Below are 25,288 nucleotides of genomic sequence, written 5' to 3'. Positions count from 1 at the left end.
GCAGTGAATGGGTGCCGTCAGAATAAGAGTCCAAACAGCTGATAAAAACATCACAGTAATCCACACCAACAATGTCTTGTAAAGTGAATAACTTTGTGTTTGTAAGAAACAAATCAATTACCAAGATGTTTTTAACTTCTGGCCAGAATACAAGCCTACACTCTTAAAAATAAAGGTGCTTCACGATGCCATAGAAGAACCTTTTTGTCTAAATGGTTCCATAAAGAACCTTCAACATCTGAAGAACCTTTCTGTTTCACAAAAGGTTCTTTGTGGCGAAAGAAGGTTCTTCAGATTATAAAAAGGTAAGAAAGAGATGGTTCTTTAAAGAACCTTTGACTGAATGGTTCTTTGTGGAACCAAAAATGGTTCTTCTATGGCAGGGATCCTCAAATCTGGCCCACAAGATCCACTTTCCTGCAGAGTTTAGCTCTAACCCTAATCAAACACACCTGAGCATGCTAATCAATGTCTTCAGGATCATTAGAAAGTCACAGGTATGTGAGTTTGATCAGGGTTGGAGCTAAACTCTGCAGCGCATTGTACCTCCAGGGCAAGATTTGAGGAACCCTGTTCTATGGCATCGCTTGAAGAACCTTTTGAAGCATCTTTATTTTTAAGAGTGTAGTCCATCATAATGGTCTCTCCATTGAAAAAGTGTTGTTGTCTAAATTAAGAGAGAAATATGCACAGATCAAGCATTGTTTATAAGCAAAAACCATCTCAAATAGTCCCAGTCCCAAAGTCATAATAATGGATATATTTCTTGCAAACACATAGCTTTTCACTTCACAAGACGTCAACTGATGGACTGCAGTGGTGTGGATTACTTGTGGATTATTGTGATGTTTTTATCAGCTGTTTGGACACTCATTCTGACGGCACCCATTCACTGCAGAGCATCCATTGCTGAGCAAGCGATGTAATGATCAATTTCTCCAAATTTGTTCTGATGAAGAAACAAACTCATGAGAGTGAGTACATTTTTATTTTTTGGGTGAACTATTCCTATAACACATGATAATATTGCATGCATTGTGATTGCAGAGATGGTGAAAAAGGCTTTAATAATTTTATCTTATTTTATGTGGGGGTAAAGACTCTTTGTAGCTCTTATAGAAATGCGTGTGGAAATCTTTTACTCTTGATATTCCTATAACCGCAGCTGCATTGACAGATACACCTGGCTTTGGGGGGATATTCATCCCACTGCTTTTTTCTGATAATGGTAGTGAAAATAAGAGGATATTGATTTAATTTTGCGTGCTTAATGCATCCTCTTGGTGGGCAGAGAAAATGGCAGAGAGAGAGAATTTACAAAATGGCTGTTGTCTTTTACATGTGGTAAATCTCTCGGATAATATCTCAAATGAAAGTAACCACTGCGACCTAATCATATACTAATTAAGATTTATAATTAAAATACAGATTTGTTTGTGTCTGAGCATGTGCATTCTTTCTCTGCAAGCCAGTAAGTGTGTTTAAAACACTTTGGTAGCATGACTCACTTACAGGTGGAAAAACAATTAACTCCGCTCAACATGCTCGGCTTATTACTGGTGCATGTATTGTTGCAGTTGTTTGTATGAGTTGTCAGAGTCAGTGTGACTTTGGCAAGCGGCGTCATGATTAATTTGTCTTTGTTGCTGCTGTATGGCTCTCTGCAGGTTGTCCTTTTGGGCTTTTGTTAAAAGCAGGATTAGGCCTTTTCCTCGTCTCTGAGGAGACGCTGGACGGTGGTGGCAGTCTGACTGCCCTCATCAGATTCTGCTGGAGATGTACTGATGTGATCTCTCTGAGGAGCCGTGAAAATAAAAAATACCATTTTCTTCTAGTGTACTGACGTGAGAGGGAGAGAGCAAGAAAAGAGCTTGCTTTTTGTAATTATGCAGCTTTTAGGACTATTTGTGCCTCTATGGATGGAGAAATGGATGTTCTCCAACTAGACAGCAAAAACCATTCAAAAAAATATATTTCAAAATATACAAAAAATGTATTTTTTGTATATTTTTGAAAATAGATTTATACATTTAAAATATATTAAAAAAAAAATACAAAACCTATATTTGCCTGAATATGTTTTAAAATATATTTACATAAATATATTTTCTATCAATATATTTTTTGGCCGTTTTTTGTATATTTTTGAAATATGAAAATATATTTTAAATGTATAAATCTATGTTTTAAAAGCATTTATTCTGCCTTCTATATTTTAGTCCAAGAAAATGCATTTGCATATGTCTCATTGGAAGAAAAACTTGATTTGTTGTCTATAACATGGGAACATATAATACATTTGAATAAACTTCAGCAAGGACATCATTTAAAATGCTCCAATATTGCAATATATGAAAATATTAAGCATCATTGAATCATTATAAATCTACTTTTGATCTCTAGTAGGCCACCCACATTTGTATTTAGCCTAAATGTAGGCTACTGTAAAACTGGAAATGTATTTTCTTGCCCCTGAAATACATTCAAACTGAAACTAAACATATTTTCTATTTGAAAAATATATTTAATTAAGCTTCACTGTTTGCAACATATATTTGTTTGAGATTTGTTGGCTGAATCTACCTATTTGATTATTTGAAACTTGCAATGAAGCTAAAGTTTGAAATCAAGTTGCTGAATGAGATTTAGAATGCAAGTAAATGAAATAAGTAAATGGAATATGACTGAACAATATGGATGCACCTCTTGTGACCCAGTTTTACAGAGGCCTATGAGTAAGCTGAATGCATTTGGGAAGCTGAGAATGCATTATTTTTTTTACTCATTTGCAAAGCAGTTGGCAGAGAGGGAAGAAGTCACAGTTGTCGGAACAGCTTGCCTCGCAATCACGGATGTGTGAATGTTTAGCATGTCAGGCATCATTGTATTATACATATAAATCATCCTGATGGATTCAGCACATCACAAAAATCTTTTGGAGTGCAGGGAAGGCTCAGGAGCATGAAAAGGATTTTATATTTATATTTTGAATTTATATTCTTAAAATTAAGTGTACAGGTGTGACTTTGTGACTGTATGGTGAAAAATGAACATATTTCCGATCAGGGTTATTATCATTAGATAAAACTGAAGCCTTAAAAAAATTACTTGAAATAAAATAAACAAACAAAAAAAAGAATTAGAAAAAATATTTTAGATAATTGCCAAGACAACTAATTTTGTTTAGTTTAAGCTGAATTACTAAAATAAACTAAAAGTTAATAAAAACTATATAGGCCTATACATAAAAAAACTAATGCAAATTACTTTAATAGTATGTTTGTAATACTAAAATAACACTTTACGGCTACGTTTCAGTCATGGGATTGATTAGGGCTGTGGTTGCTTAGCAACAGATTTATAAAATTTTGAAATTCCAAAGCCTAGACCCGCTGACCCATTTCAGCAACGAATTTGAAAAATAACACTCATGTCCCTCTTCTCATGAAGAACAAATTTGCCTATTTGACCAATCGTAGCCATGTTTTGGATTTTCTGCTTTTTGGGTTTTTGGTAGAATGCTTAGCAAATGCATTTGTGCCCATCTGTTCACTTATGGGCGTGCTAGTCTGAAAACGAGGCGTGTTCAGGCGTATTGTTGGCGTGTTGCTATTTTGAGGCAGCTGAAAACGACTGACCAACCAAAACCTGGTCTAAAGTCAATGGCGCACTACTGTATTTTCGTTGTTATTTAAAGAGCCTGTTAGTAATATGCGCCTATAGGCGGTGGGTCCACAATGCACATACACTCTGTCTATTACACAGGGACGTGCAGCATCACACAAACATGCCAAATATTAAAAATGAATGGATTACAATGTAAAAGATTATTATTGTGTACGCTTCTACCTCGCACATGAGCAGCTCCGTTTCCACTCTGGAGGAGCGTTCAGTCTTTGTTCTTGCAAATTCCGCCATGTAAATAGCGAATCTGCCATGGTGCAGCGCAACTGGCTTTTAAAGGGAAAAGGAGATGAGACTCTGATTGGTTTATTGCACGTTACGCCCAAAACACACCCATGACTCATTAAGAGAATAGGTACAACACTTTTATGCTGCGTCTCAATGTGCCTACTTATACTACGCCCTACGTATGTACTCTTTTGGTGAAGAAAAAGTACACAGTTTTGAGTGTGTAGTAGAAGAGTAGGCAAGCTTTGGGACATACTATCACGTTACACAACTGTGTCTTTAACGGACGCTCTGTCGCATAGATACACGCACCCTGTCTCTGTAAACTGGCCTGTCAATCATCTTGTCACAGTTAGCATCCTCCACATTGCATTTCATTTAACTTCCTACCATATTGGAGAGAAAAGAAGTAGCACATTGATCTGCCAGTCGTGGGTCTTTCATGCCGAGAACTCTGCTCATATTTTATGCATAATGATGCATTTAAAAGTTAACGACCAACCGGATATTTATAAAAGTTGACATTGCTGTTGCAGATGAAATATAACACAGATAATATTAAATAAATATTTTTTACCAGGTTAAATGTTGAATATTAGTAACTCAAACCCCTTTTTCTAAGCCTCTCTACCTAACCGCCGGTCGCGCACATCCGCCATGTTTGTAGTTCTTTAACGTGTTTTATTTGTGTTTGTAGTTCTGGACAGAGTCCTTCACCAAAGCTCAGTGGATTGTGGGCAATATTAGCCATTAGAGTGTGCACGGATCCACACTTCAAAAATCGACCTGAAATAGTAGACCATCCGGGGACTTTTGGCATATTCATATCCACACTTATTCTAATCTCACATACTATTTAGGATGGATAGTATGAACATTGAGACGCAGGGTTAGACAAGGGTTTTTCTGTCATTAAACTAGCAGAAGTGGATTCAGACATGCCCTAAGTGCACCTGCGCCACGTGCTACATCGTTAAAATAGGGCCATAATCTTTCTTTCAATCATCCAAAAAGTGGACAATTTACTATGAAAATCACCTTTTTAAATGTGCCTATTTCGTAGTATGACCCTTTTAAGTGTATTTTCCATGTAAATATGATTTGCGTGCCATTATCCAGCAAGTTGTAAAAAGCTCTTCTTAAAGTTGTTGATGCCTTTAAAAATGTACAGATTTTGGCAATCTTGTTTGGATTTAGTTGTGCCTGAAATGACTGGAAGTCGAGAATTGAAGAAGGATAGAACAGCTGTAATATTTGTCTCCATGTTATCTTCTCATGGGCGTATCTCAGTAATCACTCTTTTCTTCACTATGTTAAACAAATTATCACAGCCAAATAGCTCTCGTTAACTTTAGCTAAAATGTGATTATGGAGATGGTGATTACATTATGTCAGTGATTAGTGTCTCTTCGTGGATCAGCTTGAAGGAACATTCTCTATAGCTGTCACAGCATGATGTCTTCAGGCAACCAAACATGTTAATGTGAGGAGAATCAGCTGAGCAACACATGGGTCCAGAGTTCTGTCCAATCGCAGGAAAGCGAGTAGGATGTTTTTTTTTTAGACAGATTGCATTGATAATCCATATGCTTAAGAGTCACGGGATCTGCTGTGAGGATTGGTAGTGAGTATGGTTTATTTGATAATGTTTCATTTCTGGCCGTTTTAGAAACTGTGGGTTTCACATGTCTCTGTCAGTGTTTTTGTATTATTGATATACTTTTATAGTTTTTGTTAATATTTTAAACGTTTAAGATTTTTAAAATATATTTTAGTTTTCATTGTAATTTTAGTTTAAATGTTAGTATTTTTTTGATTAGTTAAAATGTGTAATAGTTTTATGTTTTTTTTGTAAGTTTTAGTTTTTTGATTAGGCTTTTTAAAATTATTTTAGTATGTAAACTAACTAAAAACGAGAAATGTTGCCTTAGAACTAGAAACTAGCTGAAGTAAAATAAATGTAAATTTTTTAAATATTTTATTTTAGTTAGTTTATTAGGTAACTTTAAAGCCTTTATATGTAATACAGTATTTATAATGCATTATACATAAAGATTATACATTTACTTAAAGGTGGGGTAAGAGATTTCTGGTAGCCAATTTTGACATTTGAAATCACCAAAACAAACACGCCCCTACCCCAAAAGGGTCTCGCCCCTAATTTGATAGCTCTGCCCCACACATATGTACGCAACCCAGACAACGATTAGTTCTGTGAAACAAAGCAAAACCAATGTTACACCGTGTCTACACTGGACGCGAGTGGCACGGCGCGACAAAATACTATAGAACTCATTATAATCAGTGATGCTGTCTACACCATAGATATATATACATATCTATGGTCTACACTGGATGCGGCGCGGCATGACAAATCCCCAACAGAAAACTGCTGCTGCATTCTATTTATGACATATTGACACAAATTTCAAATGATTTTCAACTGTCACTTTGTCCAGTGTAGACATACTTTAGCTCTTGTGGTGCAGACACTGTGTTACTCACCTATCGAGAAGAAACAAAGCAACCTCGGCGTCCGATCGCAGGCCTTCCGCTTCTTGAGTTCTCTCCAGCGCTGGAAAGCTGATCCAATATTTACACGGGTCCTACTTCTTGCCTTAAGCCTTCTTTTGTTCTGTAGATGTTTTCCTCTTTTGTTTTTTATCCGTCATCTCTACACTGTAAAAAATTACCGTGAATTTAACGGTAAAAGACTGTAACAATGCTACAGTAAATACCTAAATTCCCCTACTACATACAGTGAAAAACTGTATTGGACATTAATTTAACATTCCCAGAATTCCCTGCATTACATTTAAAATGTTATGTTTTTTTGTTGAAATAACTATGTTTCTTCTTAGTTTTTCTTATCAGTTTTGTATATTAGGTTTGTGTGTTAAATGAATGTTTATTGCATTATTTCAGTTTCATGTGTGTTACCATGATGGTATTTAGCGTTTGTGTGAATGACACTGTGAACCTTCTATTCTTTTATTAGTTAAAAGCTGCTTGTGATGGGCTTTGGTTCATCATGAGAGTTTCTCATCACCCCCAGCATTTGGTATTACAATTATCAGTGTATTACAAAGGTACAAAACGTATTTCAGTACTTCAATAGGTTGGTATATTAACATTATATCAGTTAATGAAATTATGGTATTTAACTGTAAATTTAAGTTAAAACCTAAAACGTTGCTACCGTATTTTTTTACGGTAAAATTCTGGCAAACACAGCTGCCGTTTTTTTACCGTAAATTTTACTGAATTTTTTTTACAGTGTATCTTTCTGTCGCTCGCTCTGCTAATGTCAGTCCTGTGCACTAAGCGCTCTCTCCTCCACATCATGAGTAGACACGCCCCTTACTGCTGATTGGCTACAAGTTTGTTTTGCTATTCGGCCTGAATCAGTTTTCTAAAGCGTTTTTGAAAAATCGCTTACCCCACCTTTAATGCAAAAAAATGTATGCATAATGCATTCTGGGAAATTTTGTTGTTGCACCCTGGTTCACAAAGGATAATTTATTTGATGAAATACTAAATAAAAATCTATCTTTCTTATCAGTCTTCTCTTCTTTGGGCCTATAAAATCTTTAAACTTCAAAGACTTTTAGAACTTTTACATTTTTTTTAAACAAGACTTTGTCAAGCATTCAAAGTTTGTCTTTCTTAGTTAAACATTAGTCATATGGAATTCTATGAAATTTTAATTCATTTTCATTCTTAATTTACTTTTAATTAAATACTTACATTCATATTCAATTCGCTATTCTGCTTCCTGTTTGCTACCTCACTTTAAATTCTACTCAGATTCAGCAACTGATTTGGAATTTAAATAATGTTCTCAATTCAGTTCTGAATGAGGAATGACCTTGCTGTGAATAAAAGTTCTGCACATTCAGTTTAGTGGATTATTGCACTAGCTTTGTTCATTAATGCTATTTGCGAAAAGATACACACACTTGGCTCAACTGCAATTCCTTCAAGTCACACCTCAGATTTTGGAGCGAAAGAAAGTGGCATTGATTGGCCGGCATTAGTGGCCTCTGGTGACAGCTATCAGAATGGTGCTACCTCATCTAGCTTTCATTAGCAAGTGAAAGACAAGCTCTGTGCCTGTGGTTATCGTGTTTCTCATGTCTCAGCTCTCTACTGCACGCCTCTTTGCTTCTGACCCCATGATACCCTTCCTCTCTCCGCCACACGGCTGTGAGTTGTCGCCTGTTGAGTGATCAGCTGTGTGGATCTGCTGTCCTGCTGTGTCTGTGCCTTCCCCTCTCCCTCTGGAGTCTCTTTCATCCCTCCAACACTCTCCATATATATGATGATCTTACACACACCTCTGGCCTCAGCAGTACACCATGTTCACCCTAGTGCCGTATTGATATTTGAGACTTGTTATGCTGGTGGTGGGGTATTTCTTGATACTAAGCCCTGTGTGTGTGATTATGTGGAAGGGTTTGGATGAATGAAATATTTGAGAAAGGACCTAAGAGTTGCACATACAGAGTTTGGACAAAATAATGTAAAAATCCATTACTGTAGGGGTTAAAGGGATAGTTCCCCCGAAAATGAAAATTTTATAATTTACTCACCCTCAGGTTGTTCCAAACTTGCATAAGTTTCTTTCTTCTGCTGAACACAAAAGAAGATTTTTTTGAAGACTGCTGGTAACCAAACAGTTGCTGTTATAGCTATTGAATTCTATAGTAATTTTTTCCATCCTATAAAATTCAATGGCCAACAACTGTTTGGTTCCCAGCATTCTGCTGAACACAAACAAAGATATTTTGAAGAATTATAGTAACTGAACAGTTGCTGGTAACTGTTGACTTACCAACATTCTTCAAAATATCTTTGTGTTCAGCAGAAGAAAGAAACTTATACAAGTTTGGAACGACTTGATGGTGAGTAAATGTAAATGTGTTTTCATTGTCTATATAGTATGTGTTTAGTTCAAGCCGTGGGTGAAATATATTTTCAAAAAGTTTCAACTCATGAGAGCCTGTTTAACAGGAGCGTTTGTAACCTTTACAGCCCAACTGTTTGGTGTGTTAATAGCAACAGACTTTACAATTATGACTATTAATTTAAGCATCTCTAAACTGGCAGATGTTTTTATAGACAATATTCAACTGGAGACAATTCAAAATTATTCTAAATCTATTTTAATTAGGCTGGAAGCTGTATTAAGTTCAAATGATGGTAAAACACTTTAATAAGGAAATATTGCCAATTTATGAGGTGTTTACATTATTTGCTGTTTTGCCCTTTTTTGTAGGTGTTTTTATTTTTATTTTTATTTCTTTAATCTCTTTTCCCAATGTGTTGTTTTATTTACTAATGAATGTGTTTATCTGATCCCAGTGACAAACGATTCTCTGCTTTGGGCTTTGGGGCAAGAATTCCACCTAATTATGAGGTAAAAGACCATTTTTATATACTTTATGTAGATTCACGTGTGCTCCCTTGTAAGAAAAATAGTAGTACACATGTTCAACTAAATTGCAAGTATATTTACACACATGGCTTAAAAGTCTCAACAGAACTGACATTAAAGTATATTTTAGTGCATACATGCTTGTTAGTACATTTGCAGTGCATACTAAAGTCTGTGTGAGAAGAATGAACAGATACACAGTGAATACAACCGCTTGTGAAAAAAGAAGTATCATTTAGCATACTTTTAAAAAGAGTACTTCTTACAGAAATAATATACTTTAAAAGAATATATGAGTGTGTATTGTTTCAAACTGGATATATTGTTTTTGGAGACTTAATTCCATGTGAATTGCATTTAATTAAATAAGAGTGTAATACAGTCTAAATTCATATTAAATGCTTAAGAGTGCTTTTGTACTTAAGTACATCTTTATGTAATTTCGTAATTCCTTCTATTGTTTACTTGATTGTGTACTGGTGAATGTACTGACAAGCATTAATGGTAAACTAAAATACACTTTAATGTAATTTATATTGAAATGTGTGGGTCATGTATTTAAATATATTTGTATTTACACATTTGTAATGATGCCGTTGCAATTTGGTACATAGTAATAAATGTAATATTGAAGTACATTAAAATTACAATCAAGTACTTTACATGTGCTTTAATATGCAAGTCAAATTTAAAGCATGGCAAAAGATTATTAAAACAAATTATTAAAAATGTACTTTAAAGTAAAACCTTTAATTTGACATGAATTATGTACTTAATTGGGTTACAGTCATTAAAGTGTTCTTTCTTTAAGTACACTTAAGTGGCCTTTAACTTCATTAAGATTGTTATATGCGAACACACACACACAGACACACAGACACACACACACACACACACACACACACATATATATATATATATATATATATATATACATTCAATACAATTAAGTGCACTTCTTTTTCAAAAGGGTTGTCTGTATAGAATTTCTAAATGTGGAAGTATCTACCATCTTTTATATTTGGTAGACCAGTCGGATCAGCAAACCACAGTCTCTGGCACAGTGTATCTCAAATATGCAAAGTCATAACTTTATTAATTTTATTTACAGACTCTCATGAAACAACAACCTTTACAGAAAAAGGGCTATTCTTAAAGAATTAAAATAATAACAGCTTGCAGTAAACTGTCCTTTTATGCTCTGTTTGTTCAGGCAGATTGCAGTGCACTAGCTGAGCTCTATTTCCTTTTCAACGAAATATAATAATTATAATTATATTCAGAATGTCTGTGTCAACAAAAGAAAATCAATTGCAATGAAATGTGTGCTACAAAAGTACCAGAGCGGGCCCACAGTGGTTGTTGCTTACAATGGAAAATCTGTTGGGAGGATGCTATTTTGTTTTAGCATCATCATCAGGTCATTTCATGCATAGTGTTGCAGAAAGTATTTTTCTTAGAAACATGCAAATGTTTCACAGCATGATTTATTGCCTTCCTTTAACAGCAGGATTTATGACCTTGAATTAGGTTTTTAACCAGAAAACTGGTGTGTATTAGCATGCTAAACAAGCTGAAGCTGGATAAACAAAGCCTTACTGTGTGTTTTTCTTCTCCAAACTACAGGTGTCTCATGACTTTGCCATCAATTTCAACCCGGAGGATGATGAATGTGAAGGTGAGAGCGACAAGCACTTTGTATGTTAGTAAGTGAGGGAACATCTCATGGGAACGGAACAGAGACACTCAGTTTTTTTGAAGCTTTAGTCACAGTTATAGGAAAAGTTCACTCACAAATAAAAGTCTGTCATCATTTACTTTTACCCTCACCGATGGGTCATTTCATGCATAGTGTTGCAGAAAGTATTTTTCTTAGAAACATGCAAATGTTTCACAGCATAATTTATTGCCTTCCTTTAACAGCAGGATTTATGACCTTGAATTAGGTTTTTAACCAGAAAACTGGTGTGTATTAGCATGCTAAACAAGCTGAAGCTGGATAAACAAAGCCTTACTGTGTGTTTTTCTTCTCCAAACTACAGGTGTCTCATGACTTTGCCATCAATTTCAACCCGGAGGATGATGAATGTGAAGGTGAGAGCGACAAGCACTTTGTATGTTAGTAAGTGAGGGAACATCTCATGGGAACGGAACAGAGACACTCAGTTTTTTTGAAGCTTTAGTCACAGTTATAGGAAAAGTTCACTCACAAATAAAAGTCTGTCATCATTTACTTTTACCCTCACCGATGTTTTAAACTTTATATGACTTTCTTTCTTCTGTGGAACACAAAAGGAGAAATCTTGAGGAATGGCCATTCTTTTCAAAAAAGAACTTTAAACGTTTCCTAAAAGCGATTCCATATGACTTGTGGACCACTTTCTCCTGAAGCCATCTTTGTGTGAAGAACAGATCCAAATATGTTCTATTTACAGAAAATCTCGCCCTTTACTGTCAACATCCATTCAAATATTACGTGCCTTTAAGGCTGAGTCAGGTTTGATGTCAATGTTATGGTGACATCAATGACGATATCAAACCTGCCGTCACCAGACCAATCAATTCACAGTAAATCTGTCGAAAGGCATAAGTGTGAATGAGATGGCTGGAGAATCTAGTTTAAGCTCCTAACTGTGTTTGGAAGCTGGTAGCTGGTTAGTCTACGCTACTCATTTGCTGGTACAAGCTGGTTGACCATCTTGGACTAGCAACAAACCAGTTGGCTATACCAGCTCAAGGTAGTTAAGCTGGTTTTTGGAACATGGTAGTTGTTCGACCAGGTGATCACCTGCCAGCTGCCATGCTTAAAAACACAAACACACCAGTTTAAACTGGATATTTTAGTGGGGTTTAGGCTGTTTTTTAGACTGTAAGTCACACATACTATATTGTTTCTGAAGATTTATAATGCTCATGTTATATTGGAGCTAAACAACTCAGACTCCAGTTACTGTTTTAATATGGAATAGAGTGAATAGAACATTCTTCAACATTTCTGCATTTGTGTTTCACAGACGAAGAAAAGTTAGTGACACTTCTACTTAAAGCCTTTCTATACAATGCATTATAAACGCTTTTTTAATGCACTGTGTAATGCAGTTATAATACATTATAATACTTATCTATTCATTGTTTCACCTTTAGAAAATATAATGCATAATGCACATGACAAACAACCAATTTCAGATACAACAAGGAATCTGCTAATGTTATTATGTATTTAACTTTGGTTACAATTATTATAATTTTTTTTTCATTGTTTTTGAATGCACTGTTTATGTAATGCACCTTGTAATTCATTTTATGATCATGAATATTTGTAACCACAGTTATAATACATTACAATACTTATCTATTCATTGTTATACCTTTAGAAAGTATAATGCGTGATGCACATAACAACCAGTTTCAGATGTAACAAGGAATCTACTAATATTATTATGCATTTTACTTTGGTTAAAATGATTATAACATGTTTTATTTATATGATGTACCTTATAATTCATTGTATGATCTAGAATATTTAGAATATTTGTAACCACAGTTATAATGCATTATAATATACTTATCTATTCATTGTTACATCTTTAGAAAGTATAATGCATAATGCACATGACAAACAACCAAATTCAGATGTAACAAGGAATCTGCAAATATTATGCATTTAACTTTGGTTACAATTATTTGTGAAAAGCTATAATGCATTGTAAAATACATTATGAATACCTTTATAATGCATTATACATAAAGGCTTCAAGTAAAGTCATATGGTTTTGGAACAGGATGAGGGTGAGTAAATAATGACCCAGTCACGTATTAAAAAGAATTTAATTTCTGGGTGAACAGTTCCTTTAACACTCAAAGAGAATGTGTGAAGACTGTGGCAAATCTCATGCTTGCTTCAGTCCTTTCACGTTTCTGCAGAAGATGGAGAGTTCCAAGTCAGTCTCTTGATCCCAGAATCTGTTGCTTTTGCTGCCAATACTTCAGTACTGCTCTCAGAAGCCTTTCGAGACAGAGAGAGAAATACAAATAAGCCTCCAGAACCGAAGTGATAGCCTTGTCCCCTCTCCCTTTGATCAGAGATCCAGGGGGTCGTGGAAGCCTACCAAAACTGCCTGCCCAAGATCCAGCTCTACGGTCCCACTAATGTGGCTCCCATCATCAACAGAATAGCTAAGCTGGCGGCTGGGAAAGAACCCATCAAAGACGCTTCTGTGAGTTGCTTTAAAGTTTCTGTTTATGGCACAGCACTGAAGGGGAAATTCATTAAAAATAAACACAAAGGAATTAGGCAATCAGGTATTGGCGGAAACACGGCCACAAAAGGTTTCTGTTGACTATTTGCATGGGGAAATTCCTCAGTGGATTCTATGTTGTGGAAGATACAGCTGACTATCATGATCTGGTATACTTCACTGAGACTGTACAGTGTTTCTCCACCAATGTTATTCATATACTTTAAAATGTAGAAAGTGCATTTTACATCATGTGTCTGGATAAGTGCCAGGTTATAACATACCTAAACGTAATTACTACAACAACAACCTTACTTGCTATCAGTAAGCAGCAAATTAGATTTTTGTAGCTATAAATAACATAAAAATGTATTATAAATAAATAAACAAATTAATCTTTTTATTTTTTACTATTTGAAATGTAAAAAAAATCGTTGAATTTTTTTTTTTATCAAGACTTTCCACTTCAAAGTGAATATATCTACTATAATATTTAAATGTAGGCAGGGTTTAAATCTGAAACTAAATTTTAACCATATTTTAGATGGAACGTCTCGGTTACGTATGTAACCCTCGTTCCCTGATGGAGGGAACGGAGACGTTATGTTGTGATGACATAGGGGGGTTCACTTGGGAGCCCCAATTCTCTCTGACTTTAAGAGAAAATGCCAATGAAATTTGGCTAGTGGATTTTGCATACCTGAGCCACTCCCTGTGCATACGGGTATAAATAGGCGACAGGTGCATCCACTCTTCAGGTTTTATGCTGAAGAGCCGAGAACTTGTCCCTGGCAACCAGCGATGGTTCGAGGTTGTGGCAGGGGGACATAACGTCTCCGTTCCCTCCATCAGGGAATGAGGGTTATGTACGTAACCAAGATGTTCCCTATTTGTCGGTCACTACGAGTTATGTCGTGACGACATAGGGGGTCCATGGAAAGGGCCACAACCTGAACCCTGTCACAACCCTGTAGCACTGCAAATATTGACAAGCAGCCGCATGTCAGACAAATGCTACGCAAAGTTCGTAACCTTCCCAATGCCCCAGCGCAAATTCACTGAGCTTTGCGCCCGCAGGGCCCAAAAGGTGAGTACATCGCAGCTGGAGATAGCCAAGCCACTGTTCCTATGATTTAAATTTTTTTCTTAAGAGAAGGGATTTCGACCTTCATGAAAGGTGCTTCATGCCTTTTCTGTTTGTTGTTTACAGCTTGTCAGTAACGAAGGGGAAGTGAGCCTTCCGGAGAAGGGTGCTACAGAGACCACATCCTGCCCGTAGGGAGGTATCATGTGGAGACACTGATATGGACTGACCCAGGCCTGGGGCAGTACTACATATAGAATGGGTCTCTGAGGCAGGTCCTACCTAGGATTAGGGAGGAATGGCTGCCAGCAGAGACGGACAGAGTGGTCTGTCAGGGAAGACATAGGTTCACTGAGAGGGAAACTTTACGGTGGAAGAATACACATATGGGATCGCCCACAGGGAATCAAGCCATATGGACACCTAGCCCAGTAAAGGGGCTGACCGGAAACCCGGGCAAGTTAACACTGATACTGGGCCTGGCGTCAGACTGCTCCATCCCAGTCTGACTGCCAGGGGTGCTGGAGGATACTCAACCAGGTGTTTCAAGGTGGGGGGTGACAGCCTACGCTCCAACCTTTCTTGCAGGAAAGAAAGCACTACTCCAATCATTGCTTGCAGGTTCACCACCAGATCGCGAAAGGGTGTGGTGGGAACCTTGGGCACGTATCCAGGCCGAGGTCTCAGGGCAACGTGAGAGTAGGCCGGCCCAAACACAAGGCACTCTTCACTCACCGAAAATGTTTGGAGGTCCCCGACCCTCTTGATGGAAGTGAGCTTTAAATGTAGGCAGGGTTTAAATCTGAAACTAAATTTTAACCATATTTTAGATGGAACGTCTCGGTTACGTATGTAACCCTCGTTCCCTGATGGAGGGAACGGAGACGTTATGTTGTGATGACATAGGGGGGTTCACTTGGGAGCCCCAATTCTCTCTGACTTTAAGAGAAAATGCCAATGAAATTTGGCTAGTGGATTTTGCATACCTGAGCCACTCCCTGTGCATACGGGTATAAATAGGCGACAGGTGCATCCACTCTTCAGGTTTTATGCTGAAGAGCCGAGAACTTGTCCCTGGCAACCAGCGATGGTTCGAGGTTGTGGCAGGGGGACATAACGTCTCCGTTCCCTCCATCAGGGAATGAGGGTTATGTACGTAACCAAGATGTTCCCTATTTGTCGGTCACTACGAGTTATGTCGTGACGACATAGGGGGTCCATGGAAAGGGCCACAACCTGAACCCTGTCACAACCCTGTAGCACTGCAAATATTGACAAGCAGCCGCATGTCAGACAAATGCTACGCAAAGTTCGTAACCTTCCCAATGCCCCAGCGCAAATTCACTGAGCTTTGCGCCCGCAGGGCCCAAAAGGTGAGTACATCGCAGCTGGAGATAGCCAAGCCACTGTTCCTATGATTTAAATTTTTTTCTTAAGAGAAGGGATTTCGACCTTCATGAAAGGTGCTTCATGCCTTTTCTGTTTGTTGTTTACAGCTTGTCAGTAACGAAGGGGAAGTGAGCCTTCCGGAGAAGGGTGCTACAGAGACCACATCCTGCCCGTAGGGAGGTATCATGTGGAGACACTGATATGGACTGACCCAGGCCTGGGGCAGTACTACATATAGAATGGGTCTCTGAGGCAGGTCCTACCTAGGATTAGGGAGGAATGGCTGCCAGCAGAGACGGACAGAGTGGTCTGTCAGGGAAGACATAGGTTCACTGAGAGGGAAACTTTACGGTGGAAGAATACACATATGGGATCGCCCACAGGGAATCAAGCCATATGGACACCTAGCCCAGTAAAGGGGCTGACCGGAAACCCGGGCAAGTTAACACTGATACTGGGCCTGGCGTCAGACTGCTCCATCCCAGTCTGACTGCCAGGGGTGCTGGAGGATACTCAACCAGGTGTTTCAAGGTGGGGGGTGACAGCCTACGCTCCAACCTTTCTTGCAGGAAAGAAAGCACTACTCCAATCATTGCTTGCAGGTTCACCACCAGATCGCGAAAGGGTGTGGTGGGAACCTTGGGCACGTATCCAGGCCGAGGTCTCAGGGCAACGTGAGAGTAGGCCGGCCCAAACACAAGGCACTCTTCACTCACCGAAAATGTTTGGAGGTCCCCGACCCTCTTGATGGAAGTGAGCGCTGTCTTAGCAGACAATAACTAAAGCTCAACTGAGTCCAGCGGCTCAAAGGGATCCCTCTGAAGGCCAGCCAGAACAGTAGAGAGATCACAGGAGGGCACCAGGGGTGGCCTAGGAGGATTTAACCTTCTGGCACCCCTCAGGAACCTAACGATGAGATCGTGTTTTCCCAGGGACCGGCCATCCACTGCATCGTGATGTGCTGTGATAGCAGCCACATACACTTTCAAGGTGGAGGGTGACAGCCAACGCTTCAACCTTTCTTGCAGGAAAGAAAGCACTACTCCAATCATTGCATCTTTGGGGGTCTTCTCGTCGAGAAGTACACCAGTTCACAAACAGACTCCACTTCAGGGCAAAGGCTCTAGCCTGAGTGATCGTGTTTACCACCGCCGGTGGCAGATCACTTAAGTCTGGCACGTCCCGTCCAGGAGGCACACATGGAGGTCCCAGAGATCTGGACGCGGATGCCATATGGTGCCGAGCCCCTGAGAAAGGAGGTCCTTCCTCAGAGGGATGCGACAGGGAGGGGCTGTTGTGAGGACCATGAGTTCCAAAATCCAGGTCCGGGTGGGCCAGTAAGGCACAACCAGCAAGACCTGTTCCTCGTCCTCCCTGACCTTGCACCGGGTCTGTGTGAGAAGGCTCACTGGGGGAAATGCATACTTGCATAGAGCCCAAGGCCAGCTGTGCCAGTGCATCCGTGCTGAGGGGGGCCTCGGTCAGGGAGTAATACAGCTGGCAGTGGGAGGACTCATGGGAAGCAAACAGGTCTACCTGGGCTTCCCCAAATCAACTCCAGATCAGCCGGATGGGGATGGAGTCGCCATTCTCCGGGGAACGTGAGCTATCGTTAGAGCGCATTGACTGCATGATTGAGCTCCCCCGGAATGTGGACGGCGCACAGCGACTTGAGCCGTGTCTGACTCCAGAGGAGGAGATGACGGGCGAGCTGTGACATGTGACATGATCGTAGACCACCCTGCCGGTTGATGTACGAGACAGCCACAGTGTTGTCCGTGCGGACCAACACATGCTTGTCCTGTAGCAGTGGCCAGAACTGCCGTAAGGCAAGATGCACTGCCAACAGCTCTAGGCAGTTGATGTGCCAAAGCAGTCGAGGCCCCGTTCAGAGCCCCGAGGCTGCCTGCCCGTTGCATGTAGTGCACAAGCCTGTACTGGAGGCATCCGTCACGACATGTCGGGACACTTGTTCTAAGGGCACCTCAGCCCGTAGAAAGGCAAGGTCTGTCCAGGGGCTGAATGAGCGGCGACACGTCAGCGTGATGGTCACGCGGAGTGTACCGCGACGCCATGCCCATGTCAGGACTCGGGAGTGTAACCAGTGCTGAAGTGGCCTCATATGAAGCAATCCGAGTGGCGTGACTGTGACTGCGGATGCCATATGCCCCAGGAGCCTCTGAAGGAACTCAGGCAGTTCAGCACTGCCTGGGCACGCTCGCTGGTGAGCCACGCTGTCATACTCGAGAAAAGAGATCCTCTGCATGGGGGATAGTTTGCTCTTTTCCCAGTTGACCCAAAGCCCCAACTGGCTGAGGTGCTGGAGCACCTGATCCATGTGATTGCACAACTGCTCTCGTGACTGGGCCATGATGAGGCACTCGTCAAGGTAGTTGAGGATCCTGATGCCCACTTCCCATAATGGGGAAAGGGTGCCCTCCGTGACCTTCGTAAAGACACGGGGGGGACAGAGACAGGCCGAAGGGGAGGACCCTGCCATGCCCGACCCTCGAACGCAAACCGCAGAAACGGCCTGTGTCGAGGAAGAATTGAGACATGAAAGTAAGCGTCCTTCAGGTCAACCGCTGCAAACCAATCCTGGGGCTGTATGCATCTGATGATGCGCTTCTGCGTCAACATCTTGAACAGAAGCTTGTTAAGGGCCCGATTCAAGACTCACAGATCCAGGATTGGCCAAAGGCCACCACCATTCTTGGGCACGATTAAGTAAGGGCTATAAAACCCTGACTTCATCTCGGCTGGAGGGACAGGCTCGATTGCATCCTTTGCCAGTAGGACAGCAATCTCGTCACGCAGGACAGGGGCATCTCGGGCTGCCACCGAAGTCTCGAGAATGCCTCTGAACCTGGGAGGTCGCCTGGTGAACTGAATCGCATAGCCGAGTCAAACTGTCCGAATGAGCCAGCTGGACGGGTGGGGCAGTGCGAAGACTCCAAAGTCCTTGACAGTGTCGCCGAACAGCCTAACCTGCGAGATGGTAGCGTCAAGAAAACTAATTTTGTCAACATCTCTCATCTCAGCAAGGTTGTGCCAGAGATAGTGTTCTTGGGCCACTAACGTGGACATCGCCTTCCCGAGGGATCGCGCCGTGACTTTTGTCGCCCAGAGGGCAAAGCCAGTCGCCGAGCGCAGATGACGGGAGATGAGGACGATTCCTCAAAGTGGCGGCGTTTTGCAGGCACAGGTGCACCGCAACCGCTCTTTCCACCTGGGGAATGTCAATGTACCCCCTCGCCGCCCCACCGTCGAGGGTAGTGAGGACAGAGGAGGCAGACGAGTGGCTTTTGGCCGAAAAAGGGGCCATCCACGACTTCGTTAGCTCCTCATGCACCTCAGGGAAAAAAGGCACCGATGCAGGACGCGGGTGTCGCGGTTGTCCCGAGAAACCAATCATCCAGCCGTGAGGGCTCGGGACTGAGCGGTGTGTTCACCTCCAGCCCGATGCTCACGGCTGCCTGGGCAAGCAGGACTGTCAGCTCCGGGTCTGATTCGGCGGTGGTGACAACACCCGAGGCGGGCGTTGACACGGAAGACAACGATCGTGTCCGTCAACAGAGGACAGGTAACGACCGCAACCAAGAGAGCACGGATGGAACGGCATCTTTAAAAAGACGCAAACCGACCGTGATTTGCTCTTTTAGAGAAACTGCTCTTTCAGTTGAAGTGCCCAGGGGAATCGCTGATGACAGGGACACCGCTGTTTGCACCGTAACGCCAACCAGGAATAGCTTCTTCCAGTCAGATGAGTAAAGGGCTTTGTAGAGGTCAAGCACTATCATCCACTCGGCTCTGAAGCAAAAATCTGAAGAGTGAATGCACCTCTCGCCTATTTATACCCGTATGCATGGGGAGTGGCTCAGGTATGCAAAAATTCCTCTAGCCAAATTTCATTGGCGTTTTCTCTTCAAAAGTCAGAGAGGATTGGGGCTCCCAAGTGAACCCCCATGTCGTCAAGACATAACTCGTAGTGACCGACAGATAGGGAACTAAAATGTTTTTATTACTAACATATCTAATGGTAAAAAGGTTCTGCTTGAATCAGATATATAATGATAACAGCATAAGTTCTAGTATAGGTTAATGTTACTCAAAGATTGGATTTCAGAACTGCATGTGCATTTTTCTAAAGTTCAGACTTTAGTCACATTGACTTCGCAGACTCAATATTGTACTGCAATTTTAAATATTTGTTAAAAATATCACTTCATCCTTCTGCTTGTTGGATAATCAGTCTAAAGAATATTCAGTATAATTCATTATTTGCGCCTTTCTGAATAAGGTGTTCGGCTTCAGTAATATTGCAGGGTTAATTGCATCATGCAAATAGCAGTGATGGTTTCTACCCTTTCCAAATTTGCATTGAAAAGACATGTGTTTGTCCTTTCAATGAAATGAATTAATTTCAAAGAAAGGACTTAATTTTATGTGATTCAATGTAAGTATGCATGGTGAAATATGCATGGTGACATGAATTTAGTGTCTGGACTGCAGGCGAAAAGTGAGTTTAAAATGGATTTTGCACTGACATGCTGCTCTTTAAAGTGGTTTAATGATTTTGCCCCTGTCTATTCTTTTGGGTTTTTATCTTCTGTCTGTGGTTTTGTTCACATAACCTTTGAATTTAGGCCCAAATGAAACCGCTTAATGTTTTTTTTTTAGCTGATTATCTCGCGGGCTGTTTTGGTAATTAACACAGCTACAATCAATTTAGAGTTATATTAAGTCCATTTACATGTCATTTAATGGTCTCGGGTCAAATATTTGCCCTCAAGCTTATCAATTATCTACTCATTGCTCTATTTCTTTTCTGTCTTCTACACACTATGTCCTTGTGATGATCTTCATTTATTATTTAATCTTACAAAACCCCTTCCCCAAAAGTGATCATTTTTCAGTAAATGAGCTCAGTGAGATCAATGTTCAGAAACCAGGCCATTCATTCAAACTGTAGATATTGCATGTTTAATGTTGACAGGACCTCTGGGATGTTCAGGCCAGTAAATATTGCTAATTTTAGCCCTCTGACTGCCTGTTTTAGAAGGGTATCCAATATTCTGTTCATTACTATCTAGACATTTAAAGGAACAGTTCACCTATAAATTAAAATTCAGTTTATTTACTCACTCTCATGTTATTCCAAACCCACATTATGTTATTGTTTCTGTTCAGTAGCATTTTTAAAGAATCATTCGAGGTGATTTTTTTGCACCTTTTGGGGGCTTTTTATGCTAAACAAATTGATTTGTACCACTGAAAATGAGAATACAGGTTTAGAACAACATGAGGGTCAGTAAGTAATGACAATTTCCATTAATGTCCATTTTTCCTTGAAAGTGAATGCTTAGTGGATGAAGCTCCAGACATGTTTATAACCTTGTATAAATCAGACATTATAACTAATAACAGTCCTTTTCTCTGCCAGCTGTATCATATCCTACTGATCCTCACAGACGGGGTGGTAACAGACATGGCCGATACACGGGAGGCCATTGTTCGGGCCTCCTATCAACCTATGTCCATCATTATAGTGGGAGTGGGAAACGCCGACTTCACAGACATGCAGATCCTTGATGGGGATGATGGAGTCCTGCGCTCACCCAAAGGGGAACCCGTCTTGAGGGACATCGTCCAGTTTGTGCCCTTCAGAGACTTTAAAACGGTCAGTTTTTCTCAGTTCTTGGTCATTGGGAATTTGAAAATGAAGGTAGATGTTTTATTGTAGATCCCGTAGTTCCTGTAGATCTTGTACTTGGAAAGAAGGTATCTGCAGAGTTACGCTTAAGAATTAAAAATAAATTATTCTGTTTACTCTGGGGAGAAAACAAGCTTTCATAAACAGTAATAATCTAGAAAATACATAATTAATATAAATGAATATAAAAAAACAACAGTTAAAAAATAATTAACAATGTTTGCAATTTTCATCCTCACCCTATAAGAAATAGGTAGGTAAAGTATAAAAAACATAATTGACATAAAGTGAGATAAATTTGATAAGATCACATTTTGAGACATAAACTAAGAATATAATACATTTATATATAATATAATATAATATAATTAAAAAGTTGCAATTTTTTCAATTCTATTTTTTTACTCTGGTGAGGAAACAGGCTTTCATAGGCAGTAAAAATCTAGAAAATACATACGCACAATATTTTAAAAGACATCATTAGATAAGTGCAGACATGTTGACATTTAGGTGCAGGTAAATAAAAAGTGACGACTGTCTATCTGAAACAAAAACTAATATGTTGTAATACTTTTTATGGCCTTAAAATTTGAAAAGTACTTTTAACACCTTGTAAAAGGAGCCATGGATGCCTTGTATAAATGACATGATTCGTGGGTGAATGAAGCAGGCAGTGAGGCAAATCAGAATATACCAGTGGTGCATTCGGACAGAAATGGCTCTTAGAGCTTCACAGTTTCTCCATAAGAGCTGTTTGTTCCCTCCACTGATATACACAGCCAGAAAAAAAAGAGAAAACAGTAATTTTAGAGAAGTGAGGATTAAAAATGTGTAAATACTCTCAACAGCCTGCAGCTTGGCTCTCTACCAAACAATTTAACTTGCAAACTGTACTTTCCTCATGCCTTTGTTTGAACACAATTTACCATGAATTTGGTTGATTTGCTCTTTTTCCACTATTGTTAATGTTTCCCCCCTCATGGAGGCCAATAAATGTGTGACTTTTGCAGGCTTCACCAGCTGCACTGGCAAAGTGTGTCCTAGCGGAGGTGCCTAAACAGGTAGTGGAGTACTTCAGTCACAAGGCCATACCGCCGATGAACCCAGTGCTGAACTCAACCCCCAACTCTATCGCCAGCACACCTGAATAACACTCAACCTGAGGTCCGGTCCAGCCCTGTACACCTCCACAGTTTTGAAACAGATGAGAGCTGGGACAGGGCTGCAACAACATACAGTATACACTGTCATCCTGACTACGTTTTGTTCATTCGTAAGCTGTTCATACATGACTGACGGTTTGGATCTTGGTGTCTGATCTTGCCCTTGACACCATGACTGCTCTCTCAGCATGCAAACCGGAGTCCTTTTCCCCTCTGCCTCGCGTAAGAGCAAACAATACATTGAATTCCCATCAGGACCAGGCCTTCTGATCCCCGCTGACTCTTTTCAACTTCACAAAGCCACTTCTGCATTCTGCATATTTTGTATGCCCTTCAGAGCTTTGAAGACTTTGCTCTGCCTGCCTGTGGGCTCTTTTCATTCCTGGACTCCACGAGAACTGGAGCAGAAATGCTGAGAACCATACGATACAATGTAATATGAATAACCAATCTATAGATAATAGCATGTACATTGACTAAAAGAGTATGCTTTGGTTTGGCTGGACACATATGCATAGTTCATTGCAAGATGTAAATGGGTGTGTGAGAATGGTCATCATCTGGCTAGTCGATTAGGCTAGTCGTTTTAAATATTTTAGCGGTGGTGCTTGAATTAGCATGCTGACGGAGCGCTGTTTGACAGTTTGCACGATCTTCAAATCCATCGCCTTTAAGACACCGGCAACACAGCCATTCACATGCAGACAGGGTGTTTCCATGATGTCTTTTAAGCATCTTGCACCGTGAGCATTATTAAGACATCAAATTAAAAGGAGTTGCTTACAGAAAAATACATTGAGATTCTTGCGGTCTGTTTCATTCTGTTGTGTCTAGCATGAATGCATATTCTGTCAATGACCCCTAACAAACATTAGCGATCATAAAGTGTTGATCAGCCGACAGAAATGATACAGAATTATTAGTTGACTAGTCAGTTGGTTGCATGAGAAAATTGTGAATTCTTTCAAATTCTGTCTACAAGTCTGCGCCAATGCACTGATTCAAATATAAACTACTTGATTTTATCCCTGTTTAAATGGTTTGTGGAAACACGTGAATATTGCCAAGAGGGAAAAAATGCCACAGGCACTTTGTCAATCATGAGAGAAGTGCTCTAATTAAAAAAGCGAAGTGTGTAATTTCTGCGCCTGTAGCAGAGCCAAGAGGATTTCATAAATACTGTAATTCTGTTGTTTTCAAACTGTTTTAAATACACTCTCCCATTTTCTGTCATAGTCCTGCCCCAACCTCACTCCACCTGAGAATGGCATGTCTACCCTTGTGAAAAAGAAGTAAACTTAATTGTATTGACAGCCATTGTAGTGTTTAATAAAAAAAACTGTACTTGTAGTAAGTATACTTAAAGAGAGTACACTTTACAAAGTTCACTTTGTAATAATTCACCATTTTAAATCATTATGTTTTAATAATTTTTTGTTGTGTTTTAAAGAAGTACACTTATTTTGATGTGTTGACTAACATATTAAAGCACATGTAAAGTACTTGATTATACATTAAGTACATGATTATATTCAATATGATATATATATATATTCTTTTATTATTATGTATAATATATTGCAACTTCATCACAAATGTGTATTCACAAATATGTTCTTTAAATACTTGATTTACATATTTCGATTACATTAAAGTATAATTTAGTTTACCATAAATGCTTGTCAGTACATTCAGCAATACACTTTAATCATATTTTAAAGACATTAATGAAATGAAATTCAGTTTGCACTTATATATTATTTAAAAGTATGCTAAAGTGTACTTTTTCTCAAGGTTAGACACACTATATGCAACAAAACAAAGCATTTTAACATCAAAACACACATCAGCTTTAAAGCAACGTGTTTTATTTAGAAATTAAACTAATCTAATGTTTGGGTGGCACTTGCACTATTTACAGCAATGGGAATAAGATACAGACATTTAATTTACTGGTGCATAATGTTGCAGCTTAAACAGCATTTGCATCAAACAACAAACAATATAGCCATGTAAAATTCAGATGGCTGCACAGTTCTACATGCATGACCTCAAATATTAACACTGTAGATGTACAAATAAACACTGATGACTATTTACATATTACACCAGTTATTATTTGGAAGAACAGCGATAACTTCTAATACACACTTCATAATTCAGTATTGCTTAGCATTAAAATACATGCCCTGTTATTAAATTATCAACTGAATTGCAACCTTTCATACAATGAGACAGAAATTGTCTCCATGTTATCCAGCATTATGCATCATTTTGTCACAGTTGTTTTAACAAATACATATGACGATGTATTGCATACTGACTTGAGAGTTTAACAGAAAATGTTTATAC

General features: G+C 39.5%; 1 protein-coding gene across 1 annotated transcript in view; it reads left to right on the top strand.

Moving 5' to 3' along the window:
• LOC107565376 (copine-7-like) overlaps positions 1-24,340 on the top strand; it is a gene marked incomplete at its 5' end in the record, with an annotated part of 45,704 nt that extends 21,364 nt beyond the window's left edge. The window contains 5 exons of the mRNA XM_016250591.1: positions 9,277-9,331; positions 10,976-11,027; positions 13,433-13,566; positions 21,504-21,740; positions 22,784-24,340. Coding sequence (XP_016106077.1) covers positions 9,277-9,331; positions 10,976-11,027; positions 13,433-13,566; positions 21,504-21,740; positions 22,784-22,924 — 619 coding nt within the window. The remainder of the gene's footprint in view (positions 1-9,276; positions 9,332-10,975; positions 11,028-13,432; positions 13,567-21,503; positions 21,741-22,783) is intronic.
• Between the last annotated feature and the right edge of the window lie 948 nt (positions 24,341-25,288).

The sequence above is a fragment of the Sinocyclocheilus grahami genome, unplaced genomic scaffold, assembly GCF_001515645.1.
Source record: "Sinocyclocheilus grahami isolate Dianchi unplaced genomic scaffold, SAMN03320097.WGS_v1.1 scaffold997.1, whole genome shotgun sequence".
In the NCBI taxonomy this organism is placed as follows: domain Eukaryota; kingdom Metazoa; phylum Chordata; class Actinopteri; order Cypriniformes; family Cyprinidae; genus Sinocyclocheilus; species Sinocyclocheilus grahami.
This window is presented reverse-complemented; position numbering and strand designations above follow the sequence as displayed.